The sequence below is a fragment of the Mesoplodon bidens genome (genome assembly GCF_964165515.1).
Source record: "Mesoplodon bidens genome assembly, chromosome: 10".
NCBI lineage: Eukaryota > Metazoa > Chordata > Mammalia > Artiodactyla > Ziphiidae > Mesoplodon > Mesoplodon bidens.
Window position 1 is genome coordinate 21729943 of NC_138172.1, and position 23208 is coordinate 21753150.

The window sequence follows — 23208 nt, forward strand, 5'->3', positions numbered from 1 at the left end:
GCAACACAAATCGTACTCCGTTATCTCTCTCATTACAAGAGGTGGAGGTTTCTAGGCCACACCACATCCAAATTCATGAGAGGCTGGGCTCAAGGTGAAATACAGAGAGCCGCCTGTCACAAATATTTCAGAATTCCTCTAATTTATTGATCATATTTTTAATGTGCTCTGCCTTCTGAAGTCCTAAGTGTTATATTACAAAGTATGAGGTTCAGAAATCAGACAAGTTTAGGTTTCGGAAATGAGAGCGGGTAACACTGCTGTGTTCAAGGTCCTGACTCATTTCTAAAATATGCAGATTAAAATGGGGCAAAGAAAACACTGATCTGCCTGAAAAAGGGTTGAACATGTGCAAACAGTTAAATTTATGTAGCTACTTATGCAATAAAGGATGTAAAGTAGGGGGCCTCCCTGGTGGCGCAGTGGTTGAGAGTCCGCCTGCCGATGCAGGGGATACGGGTTCGTGCCCCGGTCTGGGAGGATCCCATATGCCGCGGAGCGGCTGGGCCCGTGAGCCATGGCCGCTGGGCCTGCGCATCCGGAGCCTGTGCTCCGCAACGGGAGAGGCCACAACAGTGAGAGGCCCGCATACCGCAAAAAGAAAAAAAAAAAAAAAGGATGTAAAGTAGGAATAATAGGCCAGGGTAGACATGTGTCATTTCTTTCCTGTATTCATAACTCTGCCTTTTTCTTCTACCTTACTCTGTCATCCAGCGTTCCTTTTCATATTAACTCTTACCTTGAGAGAATGAGTATTCCACAGAACAAGACTCATTTGGGGCCCATTTCTTGAGGACAGAGCCTGTGTTTTCTCCCTCTTTTATAAATTCTCCGGGTACCAAGTGCTATTTTGTGCATTCAGCATCCCTCAGTAAATGTTATAAGCTTGCTGAACGATTCATGAGAGAGCTAACGTGTGCTGTATGCTAACCTGGGAAAAGGGGATGGGTTGCCCTAGAACTTTCTTTTTCTTATTCATTTGAAAATATGCTCTTTGGCAAGATTTTTCTGGGTGAAAGAGAAAAGTCCCTCTAAACATTCATCTAAGATACCAGTCTAAAAAGAATGGAGTATCATTTTCCTTTTTCTTGTCTTTGTTGAGATACAATTGACATCCAACACTTTATACGTTAAAGGTGTATAGCATAATGACCTGACTTTCATAAATGGAGTCCTTTTTACTCTTATTTTCTGGCACACAACGTTATTATTCGCTGTAGGAATGAAGTCAGAATACTTTATGATTTCTGCTTTTGAGAGTCACTGTTTTTCTTTTAATCAACATTTTCCCTTCTTTAAAGTGCATATTTTAAATGTTAGTTCTTGGTATTTTATCCCATTTAGATTTGTACATTTCCAGGTTGAATATTGGGTCCTCCATACCTAAGTGGAGAGAAAGAGAAAGGGGAGAGAGAGAGATTGAGAAAATGTTCCGTTTCTTATGAATGCCGGACTTAGGAACTTATAAATAGCAGCACTGCCCTCCCCTTTCCTCTGACCCAGCAGGATCCAGCTGGTCTTCACTAAGTTTTCACTTAGTGCTGGGCTGGGTACTTTAGGTACATTACCTAAAAGCTGGCACCTAAGTATATTGATTTCCTATTTCTGGTAGGAAAGCTAAAGCTTTGGAATTTACAAACTTGCCTGAGTACTTGCTCATAATTCGACTCAGTTCTTCTGAGTCCAGAGTTTATTCTCTTTTAATTAGGACATGAGACATTCAGCTCTTTTCAGTGATAGTTGGTTAATGTTTTCCCAAGAAGCAATATAAGTAGTGATTAAATAGGAGAAAAAGAGACAGGAATGAAAAATACCAAAATGTTAATAGTTGTCAATACTTTGTCAATACTTCCATGATGACCAGGTGTCCATTGATTTAAAAACAATAAATGATCATAAAAATAGTGATTAGTCTTCACAGTTCTATAGTTCTACCCCATATTGAGTTAAATAGGCTTCTGTTATTTTTTCTGGGAATGTAATGACCATTTGTTTCTTAGTGTATATGGGAAAATTTATTCCTAATTTCCAATTTGAAAGTGAATTTTTGAACACAGTCAGTCTGTCAACTGAGAACTACCTGTGTCCTGATCATTTTAGGTTTGGAAAAACTCTTCATCTTCCCCCCACTGGTTTCAGCTAAAAGTCTATCATACGATAAGTAGACGGGATAGAATAAAAATTGTGTGATCGTTTGTTCTTCGGGGTTAATTAACATGGATTTCTTTTTTCCAATCCTAGGTGTTAACATGTATCACCACTTCTGTGATTTCATCAATCTTTATATTACTCAGCACATTAATAATTCCTTCAGCACAGATGTGCACGTTGTGATGTGGGACACAGTAAGTAAAAACAGGCTCCCTGCTTCAGCGCTGTCTTTGCCTTGCTCAATACCTGTGTGACTCTGATCTTGTGCAGTGGAATTTTCTAAGACACACACATTTACATATACTCATGTACAGACATACATCCACACGTGTGCAGTTGTGTGTGAACGCCTCTGTGTGGCTGAATTTACATGTAGGTATAATATATGGGCAGATACAGGTGTATGCATATACCTTTATTCCTGGAATTTTAGAATGAGGTTGTAGAAGATTTCTTTCCCCCTTTGGGCAGGTGGAGCTCAAGTTTCCTCTGAGATGGGCATAAAAGACTGTCATTCACTTAACCTCCGTGACTCCCCACATGACCCATGAGAGGAGAGCTTGCCTCTGGTTACAGTTTGGCCTCTTGTCATTACCATCTGTTTTGCTTCATTGCAGCTTCCTTGTTATTTCCTGCTTTATGCCAGGTTGTGCCATGTGTATCTGCACATAAATACACATGTTGAATCCCACCTGCTGTGGGCTTATTTGTTTTTAGTGCAGTCTTTTCTTCCTTCCTCTCTTTCTTTGCCTGCCTTTCCCCTGCTTTTCCCCATAGCTGGCCCCTCCACCGTCCCAGGTAACCCGGGGAGTTGCCCCAGTGCTCTCACCTGTGAAATGGGATTATTACAGTATCTCCCTCAGTGTCATTTTGAGGACGAAGCATATCGTGTGTGAATAGTCACAATGCCTGGTCCACAGCACATGGGCTCTGAATGTGAACCATGACAGTGACAGTGGGCAGGAGAACACATGGTGTATAGTGTACACGAAAAAGGCTGCCTAACCTGGGCAGTGAGAACACCCACGGAGAACTCATCTCAGGGTCAGCCAGACATTCCAAGCGCCCAGGGCGCTTATAGGCCCCCTTTTTGTCCTGAATCTCTTTGGAAGGCTAGTGCAGGGGAACCATGGCTTGCTGGCAGGGCAGCATCAGGCATTGCTTCCAGGAAGTCCTAGCAGCCCACATAGCACAGTTCAGATGCAAGGAGACGGGATCCACCTGGGGCAGGTATAGATCCCATGGGGGCCAATATCTTCTGGAACAACTGCGTTGGCCAAGCCCCCAGGATCCTGAGAGACACAACCGGTTACAGGAGTCCTTGTACTCTTTCCCAGTCCACATGCAATGTACCCATCGGGTGTCTTTTAAAATTATAAACAGTGCTACCTAGAGCATAGGGGAGATGTACTGTCTTGTTTCCAGAGAGCAGAGCTAGAGCATTAACTGAATGTCAGGTTCTTGTGCAAAAGGGCAACTGATTTTGCTAATGCTTTTTTTGCTAATGCTTTTAAATGCTAATGCTAATGATTTTGCTAATGCTTTTTAATGCTAATGCTAATGATTTTGCTAATGCTGATAGGAGGCTGGTAGCAGAGCTGTGTGGAGAGGTTTTCATGACCATGGCTTCCTAGGCCTGTAGTAGTTTGACTTCATGTCTCTGATCGATGGGAATGGGTTCTGATATCCCTGGCGTGCTAACGCTCCCTTTTAGTTTCCTTCTTTGTACGGAGTTTCGTTTCCCTCTTGTGTTCCAGTTCTGCCGCCACCTCAGTTCCATTTCTTGGCAATGTTTCAGGGAACAAAGGGATCAGAAGTTCCTTCCCTTTCCTCTTACTTGCGTAAGTTTGTGGCTTCCAGGCCGCGGTACCAGCTGTTGGCAGCTCTCATTTAATGCGCACACCCTTCGTGGACTAGGGTTTCTGTTCGTTTATTTTACAGATCAGGAAGCTGAGGCTTTGAGTGGCAGGCAGTGTCTCTAGGATGACACAGTCAGCCAGGGGTTGAGACAAGGGTGCCCGTGCAGGCAGTGTGCCCCCAGACCTGTGCTCTGCAACCACAGTGCTTTATCGCCTCCCTGTACTTCCCTGCAGAACTTGTTAAGTTGATGGAAAGTTTTCCAGAAGCTTCCTTGTATCTTGTTGCATGCTTTTCTGTGGCTTCCTTTAGTGGATTGAGTTAAACCGAGCCAGCTCCTACAAACTCCCCCTTCTTGGTGCCTGCTGGGGTGGAGTGAAGAGAATGCATGGCCACCACAGGGCTCCCTGGTTGCTCAGTTCACTGGGTGTGTGATGTTAGTGCAGCCTGACCTCGACTGCCCTGGACGTGCAGGATGCATTTAGCCGAGCAGGTTGGCCTGCCTGGTGTGACCTCCCTCCTCTCTTCCTCTCTGGGCGTCCATTTTAAACCTGTTTTCTTGGTCAGAGAGGCCTTTGCTAGTTGCTCAGTCAGGGTCTCAGGACAGGCGAGGGCCAGGTTGTTCCAGAACTGAGGCCCACGGAATCCTGTAGGTTGGATGGGGTGGGGGGCGGGTGGTGAGGTGTTGTGTGGCCGCCGACCGGTTCTCTTTGGCTGGTGAGGCACTGAAGGAAGCAACCCTGCCTCCCCGAGGCTGACGGTGCTTCAAACCCCCCACGGTGTGCTGGAGTCCAGCTCCAGCTAGTCCAGGGATACCCAAGGGATGGATAGCGTCGGCGAAGGAAATAATTCTATTACACTTCTTAAAGTATCAGCATTGCATGTTTCTTTTTCTCATGTCTTTATTCTTCATTCTTCTATTGTTTACAATCACAGGTTTATATATTGTAGTTGATTACATTACCAGGTACGCGGCCAAACAATCTTAGCACAATCAAACCTCAAAATGTTCTATAAAGATTTTTTAAAACAAATATCCCCTAGTTTCTAGATGTCCTATTAAAAATATTTCCCCAAGTTCCCATTAATCACAGGTTGTTTCTTAGTAACCAAGCCAAGCAGTTATATGATTATTTCAATTGTAAAAGTTGGAGCTACTTGTTCCTATTTCTCTTCTTGCATGGGCAACCTTTTACAATGGTTCCATGAAAATATTTACAATATACCCTGCATGCTCTTTCTCGTTGTTTCCTTCAACTGAGAGTGTTTTCTCCCTACCCTAGCAACCAATTCTGCTCTAGTCATTTGCTTTTCTATAATTAATCTTCCTTTATAATAGAACCATAAATTTCCTATGTCGTCATCAGGAACTCCGGCCCATGGCCATAACTCCATACTAGAGGGTGTTTTTCATAAAAACATCCCCTTAGTTCCAGGCTCTTAATTCTTTACCCATTTCCACGGGGCTTTAGTGGGTACTTCCCATTCTGTGGTAGTTTCAGGAGGGGGAGTCCTAGAGGAATTTTTCTTTCACGTGGAGCAACATCCCCCCCAAATTGCCCCTGTATGTAAATTTATTATCATAAAACATAACAACGGAGCTGTAGTCCACCTCCCTGGCATGGCGCTGCCTTGCAGTTTCGCCTTCCGTTGCTCATGACTTTGTCATGGTGCAATGGCTCCAGGATGGCTTCCGACAATGGTGGACGGTGTTGCCATAGAGCCAGTCCTGAAGGCCTCGGACGAGCTATGCACCCAGGGGAAGAACAGGGAGGTGGCAGTGGCCGCAGGTCAGATCCTAGTGACATTTTACGAACTGTCCCACAAGGAAGCCTCTGAGGCCTCCCCCTCTCGTCCACACAAAGCTCAGCAGTCTGGCTGCCCTTTAGGCACGGGGCTTCCTCGGCAGGATTGGGTAGGGCCTCCAACCTCGAGCCATATGCAATGAGGGACGCTCCTGCAGATGCATTTCTGGGCACAGCAGGGTTGCACACAAGGAACAGTAGTATAGCTTTATTATCGCCATTTTTAATTATGCAAGTAAGACCAGGTTATAATGAGTTCAAACAACACAGAAGTATGTAAAGTTGAAAAAAAATTCTCCTTTGTCTTCTCCAATTCCATTTCCGTTGAAGGTAACTGCGGTTAACATGTGTGAGAGTCCCTTGGGAGACTTTATTTTAATAAGTGTAAATATATCTTTTTACAACATTTAGGTAAGGATTTATATAAGGATATATATGTTATGTAAAATTTGTATAAGGATATGTTTATATCCTTATAGAAAATAAAATATGTTCTCTTATATTGCTAACTTAATATCATATGGTGGGCATCTTTCCAAGTCACCACATTTAGGATTGTCCTTTCTTTCGTGGTTGCACGCTATTCCATTTGCTGGATGTCATGGATGTTTGGTGGAAGCCTTAATGTGTGTATTTACCTCTATCCCCACCCTGATCACATTTAATTTGTTTCCAGTTCTTTGCTCTTTACGGAAATGCTGTCCTGAACATCTTTTTCATAAACGTATGTCTTTACATAGTCATCCTAGCATTTCTTCAGGGCAGATTCCTATAACTGGAATTTCTAAGTCATAGGTTGTTCAAGTTTGAGATATACACAACAGGAAATTTTATGTCATCTTTAAGAATATCCAGATATTCTTCCTCATAAGACTGGAAAACCCCTCCTTCCCCTGTGGCAGATAATTTGAATTTCAGGGACTTCTAGAGAAGAAGCTTCTAGAGGTGGTTATTACTGAATACTACATGATTTCTCTGAAAAGGGACCAGTCAGGATTACTTTATTTTATTATTAAATTTTCCTTTCAAAGGTATCTTATTTTATCCCAAGTATTTTTTTCTCAGGAAACTGTCTAGAATCACTTCTTTTAATCGTCCTTTATTTATTATTGAACCAAAACTGGGACATTCAATTTTTGATGATGTTGAGAAGGGCCTTTATTAGAACAGCACTGGAGAAACATCGAGGGAAAGAATTTTTATTTTTTATCACCACATCTAACAGTTCTCAATAACTTTGAAATAACTCTAATAGGTGCAACATAAAATTTTCAAAATCTGAAAAAAAAGAATGCTGTAAAGATAAAAAGACATGAACATAGGCTGGTGGTGCAGTGGTTGAGAGTCCACCTGCCGATGCAGGGGACACGGGTTCGTGCCCCGGTCCGGGAAGATGCCACATGCCGCGGAGCGGCTGGGCCCGTGAGCCATGACCGCTGAGCCTGCAGGTCCGGAGCCTGTGCTCCACAACAGGGGAGGTCACAACAGTGAGAGGCCCGCGTACTGCAAAAAAAAAAAAAAAAAGACATGAACATAATGAACGTCATGTATAACCAGCTGTAGACCTTGAATGGAACCCTACAATACATATTTCTTACTTCTTTTGGCTGAATTTTTCCATCTGAGTTCTACCATTTTGAAATAAATTGACCTCCTTCCTTCAGCTGATGGAGCATGTAATTAATTTCTACTTTTCAAAAATGAAATGCATTTGGTAAATGTGCCAGAACAAACTGGTTCTCATTGAAAGGCAACTGCCATATAGAGGTTACAATCATGGAGTCTGGAACCAAAGAGACTGGATTTAATCCCAGCCCTGTAAACACAGCAGTTCTACAGTTGAGACAAATTACTTAAACTTTGTCTCAGTTTCCTCATCTGTAAAATGGGGATAATGGTATTCCCTCACTCATTAAGTTAGTGGGGTGGTTTAATGTGTTAATAATGTCAAGTTCTTAGAACAGTGCCTGAGATGTAGGAAGTATGCAGGATACTATTAATATTATTATTGGGACTTCCCTGGTGGCACAGTGGTTAAGAATCCGCCTGCCAACGCACGGGACACGGGTTTGAGCCCTGGTCTGGGAAGATCCCACATGCCTTGGAACTACAAAGCCCCTGCGCCACAACTACTGAGCCTACACTCTAGAGCCCGTGAGCCACAACTACTGAGCCCATGTGCCACAACTACTGAAGCCCACATGCCTAGAGCCCGTGATCCGCAACAAGAGAAGCCACTGCAATGAGAAGCCCATGCACCGCAACGGAGAGTAGCCCCTGCTCGCCGCAACTAGAGAAAGCCCATGTGCAGCAAGGAAAACCCAATGCCGCCAATAAATAAATAAATAAAATTTAAAAGTATATTATTATTATTATTACTCATTAATGTCAATGGGGAGTTATGTTATTCATTAATCAATAGGAACATCATTTCTTAGAGTTACATTCATTATGTTTTTTTAAAAATAAACTTACAAAGGGTCTAATCAGTTTTTTTTGTTTCTTTTCTATTAATTAATTTATTTTTGGCTGTGTTGTGTCTTTGTTTCTATGCGAGGGCTTTCTCTAGTTGTGGCAAGTGGGGGCCACTCTTCATCGCGGTGCACGCGCCTCTCACTATCACGGCCTCTGTTGTTGCGGAGCACAGGCTCCAGACGCGCAGGCTCAGCGGCCATGGCTCACGGGCCTAGTTGCTCCGCAGCATGTAGGATCTTCCCAGACCAGGGCTCGAACCTGTGTCCCCTGCATTGGCAGGCAAATTCTCAACCACTGCGCCACCAGGGAGGCCCCCATTATGTTTTTAATGTTAAAACTTTCAAGGCATTTTCTTGCTCTCAGATTTCTTTCCAAAAGTGTATTCTGTCTGCTCTGATGGATTTTGCTCCGTGAGCATATCACAGTGTGTACAAAAGGTGGTGTACATATGTGTTGTGTTTATCTGTGATTTGGATAGAAAATTCACGGGGGAAATACCCCCACAATGACTGCAATTTTAAGGACATGAGAATCAAAAGGGCTAGGATGGAAAACTAAGATTATAATTGTGGTGATTATTTCTGATGATATTACATCAGATTAGGGACTTGCTCAGGCCCAAGATGAAAATCCATTTTTTTCCTATGGATTTTATGAGCTTATTTCGGATTGCTTGTTCTTAATACTAAGAAGCTAATTCAGGTATTTTCTCACATTTTTGAAAAGCCAAGTTTAGCCAAATTCCCTAACTTATTTTGTTTCCATTTTCAGAGCTCCTACGGATATGGTGACCTGTTCTCCGATACATGGAAAGCATTTACTGATTATGATGTTATACATTTGAAAACTTATGATTCCAAAAGGGTACTGGAAACTTTACTGAAATGTCTGTAAATAACTGTCATTACAGATGACTCACTCATCAAATAAATATTTAATCTGAGTTTCTATGAGCTATTACCATTGATTTGTAACTCAGTTTCTTTTGTAATAACTAGAGTCATCATGGTTATTAACTATGTAGCTTTTAAAACCTTTTGTTCATAGCTTTTTCAAGAATATGAATTTCACTTGAGTGAAATAATTGGCTATGCAAAATAGAGATTAATTAAATTATTTTCTGTAATTATTAGTGCTGTTTTGGTGTGAAGGGTGCAAACTGTGTTCTCTTACCATTTAAAATATCTTCATTCTTAGGTATGTTTTAAAGAAGCTATTTTTTCCTTACTCCCCCGGATGAGATATGGGCTGTTCTATAATACCCCTCTGGTAAGCATTTAATCTGTGGTTAACATTCCTATTCAGAGAATTTATTCTTGATTGATTTTAAGATAACACTTACACATAACTTGAGAACATCTTAAATAGTAATGCAGATATTATTCATTGTAATAGGAAATATTTTTTTATTTTAGATATCTGGCTGTCAAAATACCGGATTATTCCGGGCATTTTCTCAGCATGTACTACACAGACTGAACATCACACAAGAGGGTCCCAAGGTAATGACTACATTATGGGTTCTGAGGTGGTCTTGACTTTTCACCCCAAATAAAAATCAATACCAGCTTTGCAGAAAAAGGAGATCATCAGCAGACAGTGCTTTCTGGGTTGTTTTCTGACCTGAAGTGATTTGAAATCAGATGTCAACAACCGAGGAAATTTCGATAAACTAAGAGATAGTGGAAGAATGTGTTTTTTTCTCTTTTTCTTTTCCTTTTCTTTTCCCTATATCTCTCCATCCTTCCCCAAACCCCTACCCAGCCCACATAAACTCTGCCCCCAAATCCACCCACCCAACCAAAAAGAAGTAGTGCAATGAATGGGTTTTGCCTTCTGTGGCTAAAGTGGATGCATTTTTATCCCCTGAGAGAACTGTGAAGAAATCAGGCTAAAAAAAAAAAAAAAGTTTCATAAAGGTGTCCTTATTGAATTTCATCTCTCGGTGAAAATCACATTTTAAGTTCAGTTGTTCATTTATCTGTCCAGGCATACACAGCATTATTTTGCCTTTTCCACAGGATGGAAAAATTCGAGTCACCATTCTCGCACGGAGCACAGAATACCGGAAAATACTCAACCAAAATGAGGTTAGTTTTTGGGATGCATTTTTAATAGCGTCATATTGAACTTCACTTCCTATGACTGATGTGCTTTATTTTTTTCACATCATACTAAATGCTTTGATTTGAAATTATTAGCTTTTAGAAAAGTCTGATGGCTGTGCCCAGTTTATTTATTGGATTTCTACTGCAAGTCATCAAACCATCCATTGCTGAATGAGCTTTGCCTTACTGTAGACATTCATCTGCACCACCTCAGTGTGGAAACAGAGACAAAACTGCCTGAGTCCTGCCTTTGCTACCATGGATTGCCAAACTTTTTGTCTCTGGGCAAACTAGCAGCAAAACAATGGGGGAGAGTATCTTTGGGGAGATGGCTGATGGACTGTGGCAGGACTGTGGCATCCAGCAGCAGATTAAGTTGGAAAAGTCTCCATCCTTTTCATGGGTGTCATAGAAATTGTTCACCTCTTAGCCTCCCTGACTCATTTCAACAACATCAATTCATAAATATACTTAATCTCAAGGAGAGCACCATGGAAGCCTCCCTACAACAGCATGACTGGACGATGTCCTTGCAATAGTAAGGTTTACTCGAATGTGGGTGGCCTCTAGAAGCTGGAAAAGGCAAGGATTCTCCCCTAGAGACTCCAGAAGGGGTGCAGCTCTGCCTACACCTTGATTTCATCCCAGTGAGGCTTCTATCTCATTGTGTAGGACTTCTATCCTACAGAACCATAAGAGGATAAATTGTGTTGTTTTAAGATGATAAGTCTGTAGTAATTTGTCACAGCAGCAAATAGAAAATGAAGACACAGAGAGCGAGATGAAACGGACTTATTTATTTGTAAATGACTCTGGCTGCAAGAGTAGGAGTGGGGAGATTGATTAAGAGCCATTGCCCTGATAAGAGTTTAGATAAAGGGGGTGACAGTAGGGATGACAAAATAAGTGGTTTCAGGATATATCTTGGAGATAAAGCCTATGATACTTATTGTGGGAATGTACAGTTATAGCCTCAGGTACAGCCAGGAGAGGTAGTGAGAATCAAGCGCGAACTCCTGGGCTTTTAGCTTAAGCAGTTCAGTGGACTTGAGATGGGAGGGCAACTGGGGGCAGGTTTTGATGGGTAAAATGTTTCACACAGATTAATTTGGATGCCTAACAGGCTGATCCAAATTATGTAATTAGCATCTCCTCTCGAGATGCATATGGATTATGGAGGACATGAACGTATGGTGTAACGAGGCATTGATTGTGAGCTGTGTGGATGGAAGAAATGAACAGTGTATGTATGTGTGTTTTAAACACCTGGAAATAAAAGTATCACGTAATGCAATGTTGGGGTAGACAGGTGAGAAGCCTCATTAGCAGGCAGATCAATAGTATGTATCGATAGAGGTAACAGGTATTGGCTGCAATTATGTACCAAGTATACTGCTATGTGCTCCCCATACCTGTACTGCAACTTTCCCAGCAAACCGAAAATATAGGTATTTTATTATTATTCTCTATTCTGGACAAGGACACTGAGGCTTATAGGTTAAAAAACATGCCCAAGGTCACCCAGCTAATGAGCAGAGTAACGAGGGGTGAGCCAAGTTCGTCAGGGTCTGAGCCTGCTTCTTCAACAGAGCGCTCCACTGCTCTAACACAATTTGACCTTGGAGGAGACCGACCCACCTTGCCTCCCGGTCCATCGGGAAGGGGCAGGCTGAGGAACAGCCTCGGCTGCTGGAAAGAAGTCCAGTGGAAGGGTAGCATCAGTGGGTGCTACACTGCAGCCATCGACGTTTTCAGATCCAGCTCCGCAGCTCGCCCAGATGCTCTTGCCCAAAGGTGGGATTTGGTAATTCAGCTCTAATACCAAGCCAAAGAGCGCCCAACTGGCTGCTTTTCTCCCAGGATTGGCGTCTCTTGGAGAGGCAGCTCCCAGGCAGAAAGCACCTTTCTCTTTTGCTTGGCTCGTGAATAGATAGCAAAACCCAGATGCTCTCATTAAATGATGGTTCATGCAGTCCTGCCCTACTTCAAGATTAGAATTGTGAGGGACATAGAGAACCATGGCGATGCATTTGATGATCGATCAATTGTGCTTTGTTGTTTTCTCTTCGCTAAAAGTATAGTTGTTTTCCTGCGTAGAGATGTTGAAAATGTTTTTCTGCCCGGAATTTAGTATTTTCGGTGGATGAGGTCCCAAAGCACTAGGGGTTTGTCTGAAATGAGATAATGGGTAGGAAGAAAGTTCTGGAACAAAGTAGGTACCCAACGAATATATGTTGAAAGTTGAGGGACTAACTATTGGAATAACCATAGCTAACACTTCATGTGCGTCTATGTGAAGCCCTTTGCTCTTATGAATTGTCACCCTCCAGCCTCATGGCAACTCAGAGCAGTGCAATTTTAGGGAGGTAGCGTATCCTCCGTAAAATGCAGGCGTGGAGCCTGCACTTGAACTCAGTTAAGGGTTAAACACAATAGACCTGAAGGATATTTAATGCTTGGAAAATACTGGGTATGAAAAATAAAAATTGGGGGACTCCAAGGTAAGTGAAACAGAAGAGAAAGAAGGAAAAGAAATTCTAAAGGTTTCTCTTATTTTCCCAGCTTGTAAATGCACTGAAAACGGTATCTACCTTTGAGGTCCAGATTGTCGATTATAAGTATAAGTAAGTAATAACCCACTGTTGGGCAGACACTGTCGTCTTTGGCTTTGATGAGTTAATGGGGGAGAGGAAGGACTTTGAGAATGGGAGTTGCTGGCGCATGTAAACCTGGAAGGGCCAAGCGGACGCCATCGGTGAATGAAATGGGCAGGTGAGGACCCCGGGCGTAGCGGGCAGAAGCTCTTCAGCTGTGAGGGGCCTGATGTTGCCGCACCATCCCTTTTTTAAAGAGAAGTGATGCATCCTGATTTTCATTTGAAATTTCTGAATTTCTAAAAGTCGGCAACTAATTCCGAATTTTAAAAAAATGTTGTAGGCTTCATTTGCCTGCTAGCTGCTGGGTTTCAACTTCTGACCTACAAGATGGGAATAATTAAGGGAATAATTTGAGGTTCATCAAATAATATGAGGCTTCTAAAAATCTTTTTAAATATTACATTTCTTTTAAAATTCTGATACAAGTAAACAGCTTGGAAAGACAGAATCTGCCTATGATTTACTGTCTAGGTAACCCGTGTTGACATCTGTAAAGATAATACATGTTCCTGGTAGAAAAGGTCAAGCAGTATAGAAAAGTTCCAAAGGAAAGTGAAAGCTTTTCTCTCCCTCCTTTGCCCCCCCACAATCATAGTCTTCTTTTCCAAACAGTTTTGTTCTATGTAAAAAAAAAAGTATACATATACCAGCATAGGGTGCCTAACACAGCTAGGTTTAAACTTATTGGTAAGTGTGGGAGTTTTGCACCTCATTCATTATACATTTGTTCATTTATACAACACATCTTTATCAGGTACCTGCCATGGGCCGGTCACCAGGCTCGCAGTAGGAATGCAGTTATGGAGGAGGCATGGCTCTTGTCTTGAGGACCTCAGACACTGAGTATGAATAAATAGCAGTTGCAAGAACAGCTGTCATTTGTTGAGACTTACACTTACGCTTCCCTAGCTGTGTCTCATCTCCCTCTTCTGAGAGTCTTGGAGGTTGGCGAAGCTATTCCTATTGGACGGGTGACACTTCGCCACGGTGACTCCCTCATTGCCACCTGAGGAAAAATGTGGAGGTAGAAGAGGGCCCGGGGTCAGGATGAAAGAACTGGGGCGGGGGGGGCGCCTCTGAGACTCTGTCGCTGACTGGCTTTGAAGAATACGTAGGGGTTTCCCAGGTGAAGGAAGAGTGACAGTAAATTCAGACCTTGCCAATGGGAGGGACACAGTAGTAACCTAACGGCATCGAGGTTTGTGAGTCCTGATCTTCAGGCCTTTCCCAGAAATAATAACTCCACGGATATATTCCCCCGGACGAATGCCCCTCCTTGCCTCGGTATCAGTTGGCATTCCTGGGGAAACTGAGGCACATGTGCCTTGTGTGAGACACACTTGGTGCCTTTGTCTCCTTTCCCTTGTGCGAAGTGTAGGGTTTCTGTTCTGCTGGGAGAGGAAGCTCTTTAAAGAGGTGAAGCTGATTAAGAGGAAATTTGCTTTCCCTTCTTAGATGCCAGCGGATCTATTTATTTTTCTTCACTTTGAGTGGGTGGGACTGGGAGATCGGATTCCATTATGTTTATTCAGAGTGTTAGCCTCTGTCCATCATTTCTTCCCAGCCTCACTGACTTTCGGTTCAGAGTTTGCACATCTTTTAGTGTCTTGAATTCAAAGACTACTTTTATAGTCCCAAGGTGCCTAAAATGGTGGATTTATCCCTCATAAATCCACAAAGACAGGAAAATGCCCTCATGGCATCCAAGACAACCTTAGGAGTACCCAGATGGTAACTGAATGACTCAAATCACACAAGGAAGAATTTGTTTTTTTTTTTTTAATTCCTATATGATTTTAAGGAAATAGTTTTCAATTTGGTGCGAATATATCATAACATCACTTTAATGCTTGCTAATTTCATTTTTCATAAAGAGGGAGCAAGCCTCAGGCTCAGAGCTCTGCCTTGCAATGTTATCTACCTAGATTGGAAGAATGCTTTTTAGTTTCATTATATCTATTTTTACAGTTTTGTTCACGTCATGAGTTACTGGTTTTCCATTTAAGACAGGTATAAAAGTTTTCTTCTAAAATAAGAAAATGTAAGTTTAAAAAAAAGTGAGCTTAACTTAGAGAAAATGTTATTAAGTAATTAAGTTGTTAATTTCTGGAGTAGACTTGAAATTGGCAAAAAAATATCATGGCAGAATGTGCTTTAAATTGGGAAAGATACTTGTATAAATGCTGTTACCCTGAATCATGAGCTTACTCAACTTAATACCTTCCCTCTCCTCCCCTTTTTTCTTTTGTTGTTCTTTATGTTCACAGGGAACTTGGGTTTTTAGATCAGCTAAGGATCACGCATAACACGGACATATTTATTGGAATGCATGGAGCTGGTCTTACGCATTTACTTTTCCTTCCAGACTGGGCTGCTGTGTTTGAACTGTAAGTGTTTGGGGACAGTTTTACATTGAGGCAGCTGATAATGCTTTTTCTGCCAGCTGAGGCTTTCATTCAGAGCATCAAAAGGCTTACTATTTAATCATCACAAAGAAGCCACATCATGTAGGCATCTAAAAAGAAAAAAAGACCTAAAACTAAAAATGTGACGTCTGCAGCCTGCCATTGCCCTTAGCAAGCAAATATCTCTTTCCTTCCCCATCTCAGCAGGATTCGGGAGATGTGAATCTACGGTTTCCTTCCTCTGAGTGCATTTCTGTGTTCCTGTCAAACTGAAAGCATCTCCCTGCAATCAGTGTAATTACTGTGTTAAAAGAGAACCTGTGTGTTGCCCACCCACATTCATAGCCATGTTTTTCCATTAGCCAAGAGGTGGAGGCAACTCAGTTGTCCACTGACTGTTGAATGGATAAACAAAATGTGATACACAAATCCAATAGAATATTACTCAGCTTTAAAAAATAAAGAAATCCTACCTCATGCTATATGACAGGGATGAACCTTGAGGACATTATGTTACGTGAAATAAGTTACTCTCAAAAGCACAAATACCATATGATTTCACTTATATAAGGTACATAGAGTACTCAGATTCATAGAGACAGAAAGTACAAGAGCGGTTGCCAGGAACTGGGGGGAGATGTGAACGGGGACTTAGTGTTTAATGGGGACAGAGTTTCACTTTTGCAAAATGAAAGCATTCTGGAGATTGGTCACATAACAATAAGGTATACTTACCCCTGAACTGTACACTTATAAGTGGTTAAGATGGTAAATTGTATGTCCTGTGTTTTCTACCACAATTTAAAAAAAGAGAGATAGAGAGTTTGAGTACCTGTATACCTGGTGAAGAGCACAGCTCCAAAACATAAGCCCACCACTTTGCCTAGTGCTCACTGATTCCATACACAGGGAGACTGAGGCCTCAAGGGAAAGTAATTTTCCCAGACATGGACTCCTCTCCTTTAATAATTCTACTCTGGATACCAATAGTGATTACTGTTAGCTGATTTCCCCTCCTTGCATCTAAATATTTTGATTTTATGGTCGCATTTTAAAAATGACTTGACTTGGCATTTAAATGAGAGACTAATTAGAAAAAAGTTGTCATGAACTTCCAACACCCTGAAAAACATTTTAAAATATATATATGTTAGAGAAATAGCCAGATAATTGTAGATTCTATTTCAATTCTTCATTTCTTCCAGAGAGGAAGGGAGGGAAGAAAGGAAGGAAAGAAATGTCATTGAGAAATCTCAGGCCTTGGAGGTCAACAGACCTGGGATCAATTTCTGCTTTGGAGGATATGTTACCTACCCCAAGGCCACGTTCATATGTACAAAGATAGGGGTATTAGGAGTTAATATCAAGTTCACAGTCCTATTGATAAAGGTTCCCTCCATTCTTTAATCTGATTCGGCTTTTGGAAAGTTAAGATAATTTAGTTATGGGAACATTTTAAAAATAATCTCTCCCACTCTATTGTGTGTGCGTGTTTCTATAAACAGTTTTATTGGGACATAATTTACACAGCATACAATTCACTCACTTAAATCATATAATTCAATGGTTTTAATATATTGACAGAGTTGTGCAACCACCACCATAACTTTTTAACATCTTTATTGGAGTATAATTGCTTTACAATGGTGTGTTAGTTTCTGCTTTATAACAAAGTGAATCAGTTATACGTATACATATGTTCCCATATCTCTTCCCTCTTGCGTCTCCCTCCCTCCCACCCTCCCTATCCCACCCTTCTAGGTGGTCACACAGCACTGAGCTGATCTCCCTGTGCTATGCGGCTGCTTCCCACTAGCTATCTATTTTATGTTTGGAAGTGTATATATGTCCGTGCCACTCTCTCACTTTGTCACAGCTTACCCTTCTCCCTCCCCATATCCTCAAGTCCATTCTCTAGTAGGTCTGTGTCTTTATTCCTGTCTTACCCCTAGGTTCTTCATGACCTTTTTTTTTTTCCTTAGATTCCATATATATGTGTTAGCATACGATATTTGTTTTTCTCTTTCTGACTTACTTCACTCTGTATGACAGACTCTAGGTCCCTCCACCTCACTACAAATAACTCAATTTCGTTTCTTTTTATGGCTGAGTAATATTCCGTTGTATATATGTGCCACATCTTCTTTATCCATTCATCCGATGATGGACACTTAGGTTACTTCCATCTCCTGGCTATTGTAAATAGAGCTGCAATGAACATTTTGGTACATGACTCTTTTTGAATTATGGTTTCCTTAGGGTATATGCCCAGGAGTGGGATTGCTGGGTCGTATGGTAGTTCTATTTGTAGTTTTTTAAGGAACCTCCATACTGTTCTCCATAGTGGCTGTATCAATTTACATTCCCACCAGCACTGCAAGAGTGTTCCCTTTTCTCCACACCCTCTCCAGCATTTATTGTTTCTAGACTTTTTGATGATGGCCATTCTGACTGGTGTGAGATGATATCTCATTGTAGTTTTTTTTATTATTTAATTTTTCTCGTTGTAGTTTTGATTTGCATTTCTCTAATGATTAATGATGTTGAGCATTCTTTCATGTGTTTGTTGGCAATCTGTATATCTTCTTTGGAGAAATGTCTATTTAGGTCTTCTGCCCATTTTTGGATTGGGTTGTTTGTTTTTTTGTTATTGAGCTGCATGAGCTGCTTATAAATTTTGGAGATTAATCCTTTGTCAGTTGCTTCATTTGCAAATATTTTCTCCCATTCTGAGGGTTGTCTTTTGGTCTTGTTTATGGTTCCCTTTGCTGTGCAAAAGCTTTGAAGTTTCATTAGGTCCCATTTGTTTATTTTTTTTTATTTCCATTTCTCTAGGAGGGGGTCAAAAAGGATCTTGCTGTGATTTATGTCATAGAGTGTTGTGCCTATGTTTTCCTCTAAGAGTTTGATAGTTTCTGGCCTTATATTTAGGTCTTTAATCCATTTTGAGCTTATTTTTGTGTATGGTGTTAGGGAGTGTTCTAATCTCATACTTTTACATGTAGCTGTCCAGTTTTCCCACCACCACTTATCGAAGAGGCTGTCTTTTCTCCACTGTATATTCTTGCCTCCTTTATCAAAGATAAGATGACCATATATGCGTGGGTTTATCTCTGAGCTTTCTGTCCTGTTCCATTGATCTATCTTTCTGTTTTTGTGCCAGTACCATCCTGTCTTGATTACCGTAGCTTTGTATTATAGTCTGAAGTCAGGGAGCCTGATTCCTCCAGCTCCATTTTTCATTCTCAAGATTGCTTTGGCTATTCAGGGTCTTTTGTGTTTCCATACAAATTGTGAAATTTTTTTGTTCCAGTTCTGTGAAAAATGCCATTGGTGGTTTGATAGGGATTGCATTGAATCTGTAGATTGCTTTAGGTAGTAGAGTCATTTTCACAATGTTGATTCTTCCAATCCAAGCACATGGTATATCTCTCCATCTATTTGTATCATCTTTAATTTCTTTCATCAGTGTCTTATAATTTTCTGCATACAGGTCTTTTTTCTCCTTAGGTAAGTTTATTCCTAGATATTTTATTCTTTTTGTTACAATGGTAAATGGGAGTGTTTTCTTAATTTCACTTTCAGATTTTTCATCATTAGTGTATAGGAATGCCAGAGATTTCTGTGCATTAATTTTATATCCTGCTACTTTACCAAATTCATTGATTATCTCTAGTAGTTTTCTGATAGCATCTTTGGGATTCTCTATGTATAGTATCATGTCATCTGCAAACAGTGACAGCTTTACTTCTTCTTTTCCAATTTGGATTCCTTTTATTTCTTTTTCTTCTCTGATTGTTGCCACCACCATAATTTTATAAAATTTTCATTATCCCCCCAAAGAAACTCAGTACTCTTCAGCAGTTACTCTCATTCCATCCTCCTCCCAGCCCCTGGAAACCACGAATCTACTTTCTGTCTCTATAGATTTGTCTATTATGGACATTTCACATAAGTGGAATCATACCATATGTGGGCTTTTATGACTGGCTTCTTTCACTTAGCATCATGTTTTCAAGGTTCATCCATGTTGTAGCATGGATCAGTACTCATTCCTTTTTATTGTCAATAATTATTCCTTGTATGGATATACCACATTTTATTTATCCATTCATCAGTTGGTAGACATTCAGGTCGTTTGTACCTTTCGGCTATTGTGAACACTGCTGCTATGAACACAAATCTCTCTCACTCTTGTTTACCGTTTATAAAACCTTTTGTAAGAACATATTTGGGAGATGAGCTTTTTCCCCAGAGAATTGCGTATTGGTCAGCAATCCCAGGCAAAAGCCCTATGTGTGGATGCCCGTGTGTCTTTAGATACAACTGTGGAGATGAACGCTGTTACTTGGACCTGGCCAGGCTGAGAGGCGTCCACTACATCACTTGGCGAAGGCAGAGCAAAGTATTTCCTCAAGATAAGGTAAAGTTCAAGAACAAAACTCATCCTGTTTTCTTTTTAATTGGTTTAAAGTGTCTAGTTAACATGACAAACTATCTTTGAACTTCAATCCAAAGATAAAACGGTTCTTCTCTGGAATCGTGAGTTGTTGTGCTTTATATTTGCAAACTGGGGGAAAGGAGAAATTAATTACTCTCTCTCTTTATGTGAAAAAGAGAACTTCATGAAATTTGGGCCTAGAGAGATCTATTAAATTATTTAGAGACAGGATCAGGAAACTACAGACCAGTGGGCTAAATCTGGCCCTCCAGTTGTTTTTATAAATAAAGTTTTATTGGGACATGGTCCTGCTCCTCTGTTTATGTGTTGTCTATGGCTGCTTGAGCACTTCATTGGCAGGGCTGAATAATTGTGGTGGAGACTTTGTGGTCCATGGAGCTGAAAATATATGTTATCTGGCCTGTTACTGAAAAAATTTGCCAACCTCTGATGTAGAGCATAAACTAAAATAGTTCCTTTGGCCAAAGTAAAATAACTTTCTTCTTGTTCAGAAAACCACATCCTCAACACCTTACAAATTTGTCTTTTGCTTCGTTTTTGCAGGGCCACCACCCAACTCTGGGGGAACATCCAAAGTTTACCAACTACTCTTTTGATGTAGAAGAATTTATGTACCTTGTCCTTCAGGCTGCAGACCACGTATTGCAACACCCGAAGTGGCCATTTAAGAAAAAACATGATGAGCTATAAATGTGTTGAGTCTTTTTGCCAAAAGGGAGTGTTTAAACGGTCCTCCACCCAGACTCACCTCACAGTTAAATAGGTAAAACAGCCTGTTTTCTCCTAGCCCCAAAGTACCTTTTTTTAATACCAAAACATGCCTTCAGGGTATTACTTATGTTTTATAGTCTTTAACTGTTTCATGTGATTGTTGTGTCATTGCTATTTATCAAGATACTCTTTTTGCACTGAAAACTTTACTTTTTATAGTTCAGAAATTGGGCCTGGGCTCACTGCCGTAATTGAGCTTTTTTCTTAGGGATACCAAAGTTTGCAACTTTCTTAGCTTTAGAATTTGTAAATGTTTTTATAGAATACCATGAGCTCGTCATTCAAGAGGATTCCAACTTGTTAATGATATATTTGAGCAAATTCACAACTCATTTATTTGCCATGATTTGTTCACAGCACTGTTTGTAGTAGGAAAGGAAAACATGCAAACACACACACACACACACACACACACACACAGTTGTGGTTCTCAGTACCAAGCTATAGGCCCGTGTTATAGATTAAACAGTATTATAAACAGATCTGCTTAACTGTATCAGAGTCTAACTCCTGCTGAATTCTCTGTTGTATCTTTTTAGTCAATGCCAGGTTATATTCATCAAGAACCTGAATTAACCATGCTGTTGCATTAGTTCATATTCACATTTCATATGCAAATCATGTTTTCCTCACATGTAACAACCACATATGATAAAAACAAATGAGGACGTCCTTTAGGACTGTTTTTGTGTACCTTCTAGCTGGTTTCCACTGGTTCCTTCTTAGCCGTGGAGAGCATTTATAAATCAAATAGTGGTTTTGTTGCGCACGTGCTTGTAAGTGCATATACCTATGTGTATGCGTCTACCTCTTTTAGCATGGAAGTATTCCAGCCTTTGATTTTGCAAACTTTAAATTAGTCACAAGAGGAGATTTTTTTCCCTATGAAAAAAGTAAAGACACACACACAAAAAAGGTAAAGACATGCCTGAATTGTCCAATTCAAAATGAATAAGAAGCCATAAGAAAGTGCCATTGATTAAACAGGATATCTGAAATGCAGTCCCACTCTTTGAATGGGCTTCATTTCCTATTGTCTATGAACTTTCAGTTTAGTGGTCAGAAACCATGGATTTATTTTACTGTAAAATGTGAAGTTTACATTTTATTAACACTTGAGCAGTCTAATTTAGAGACTAGCAACTTCTATTTTTTAAGTAGGGGATTAACAGAGTACAGCAGAGCTAAGCATTTTTTAAAAAAATATTTTAGAGTTGTAAAAAAAAAAAAAGAATATGCAGCAGAGAAGTGACCTGAGAAATCTAAAATATTTATTATCTGGACCTTTACAGAACATGTTTGCTGACTCCTGCTTTAAAGGATTATGAACAGTTTTCTAGAGTTGAGGAATATTTATTAAAATATCTGTCAAGGAATTAGTGAATCACTGTAGCAATAGCTTTGATTTGAGATCTTATCATTGTTTTAAAAGACTTACAACATATGAATTTTGAAATGAGTGGTGTTGCTGCTGTCCTTTGTCCAGTATACTGAGTAACCACTGAGATTGCTCACGTAAAAGGAGTTGTCAAGACCACGTTGCCTTCTAGTCAGAGAGGTGTAAACATCTGAAAAAATGGCCTCAAAAAAGGTTTCAACAGTTTATCTTCTTACCTCATTTTAAAAACTATATGGCAATGTGATTCTGTAGATGATCAAGAATTTCAGACATTGAGAACAGTTTCATAATAAGATGTTACATTTGCATATTTCACATTTAAAGAGACAATATGTTTTATAGAAACAAGAAAATACATTAGATACTTTATGGAACTCAGTTTTATCAGACTTTTGATGGGAGCAAAAGAAGGTCTTCAAACTGTTATAAAATTTAAAATGTAAAGACTGTTCTTTTTATTAAGTCTTTGAAGAGGTGCATGTCATTGTTTGTACACGTGGCGTATGGCCTTGGAATAAATCGTTTTACAATTTATTTGAATACCGGACTATTTTCAGGGTTTTCTGTGTCTGAATGTCAGATGCTTACTTTTTTTTTTGGCACTTACTTTTTTTTTCGGCAATCTGGCAGCTCTAGATTATACAAATTGAGTAGCTCACTGATGAAGAATTCAGTTTAAGGAAAAATTGTACCTTACAATTATTTAGCAGTTTATTATATGATGCTTTCACAAATGTTATATTGCATAATCTTTTAAAAATGACATGAGTTGTTCCCATTTTTATTTATTTATTTGTTTATTTATTTAGTTATTTGGCTGCTCCAGGTCTTAGTTGCAGCACACGGGATCTTCATTGCTGGATCTAGTTCCCCGAACAGGGATTGAACCTGCGCCCCCTGCATTGGGAGCATGGAGTCTTAACCACTGGACCACCAGGGAAGTCCCAGAATTGTTCCCATTTTTAACATGAAAAGAGTCAGATGCTGTTTAAAGGACTTCTCTAAAGATCACAGGTCTTCTGAATCCATGTCCATAGTTCTCCATTTATTCACTCAATTATTTACTATTGATGCAGCAACTACTGGGTACCATCTCTACTCTAGGTTCTGGGGATACA

The 23208-nt window shown here is 40.4% G+C and overlaps 1 protein-coding gene across 2 annotated transcripts in view; it reads left to right on the top strand.

Moving 5' to 3' along the window:
* Nucleotides 1-22630, top strand: part of EOGT (EGF domain specific O-linked N-acetylglucosamine transferase) — a 36781-nt gene extending 14151 nt beyond the window's left edge. For both annotated transcript variants that reach the window (XM_081245080.1, XM_081245081.1), the window contains exons 8-16: nt 2242-2345; nt 9060-9152; nt 9486-9557; nt 9704-9790; nt 10310-10378; nt 12959-13020; nt 15321-15440; nt 19779-19881; nt 20464-22630. In XM_081245080.1, coding sequence (XP_081101206.1) covers nt 2242-2345; nt 9060-9152; nt 9486-9557; nt 9704-9790; nt 10310-10378; nt 12959-13020; nt 15321-15440; nt 19779-19881; nt 20464-20610 — 857 coding nt within the window. In that variant the 3' untranslated portion in view covers nt 20611-22630. The remainder of the gene's footprint in view (nt 1-2241; nt 2346-9059; nt 9153-9485; nt 9558-9703; nt 9791-10309; nt 10379-12958; nt 13021-15320; nt 15441-19778; nt 19882-20463) is intronic.
* The last annotated feature ends 578 nt before the right edge of the window (nt 22631-23208 follow it).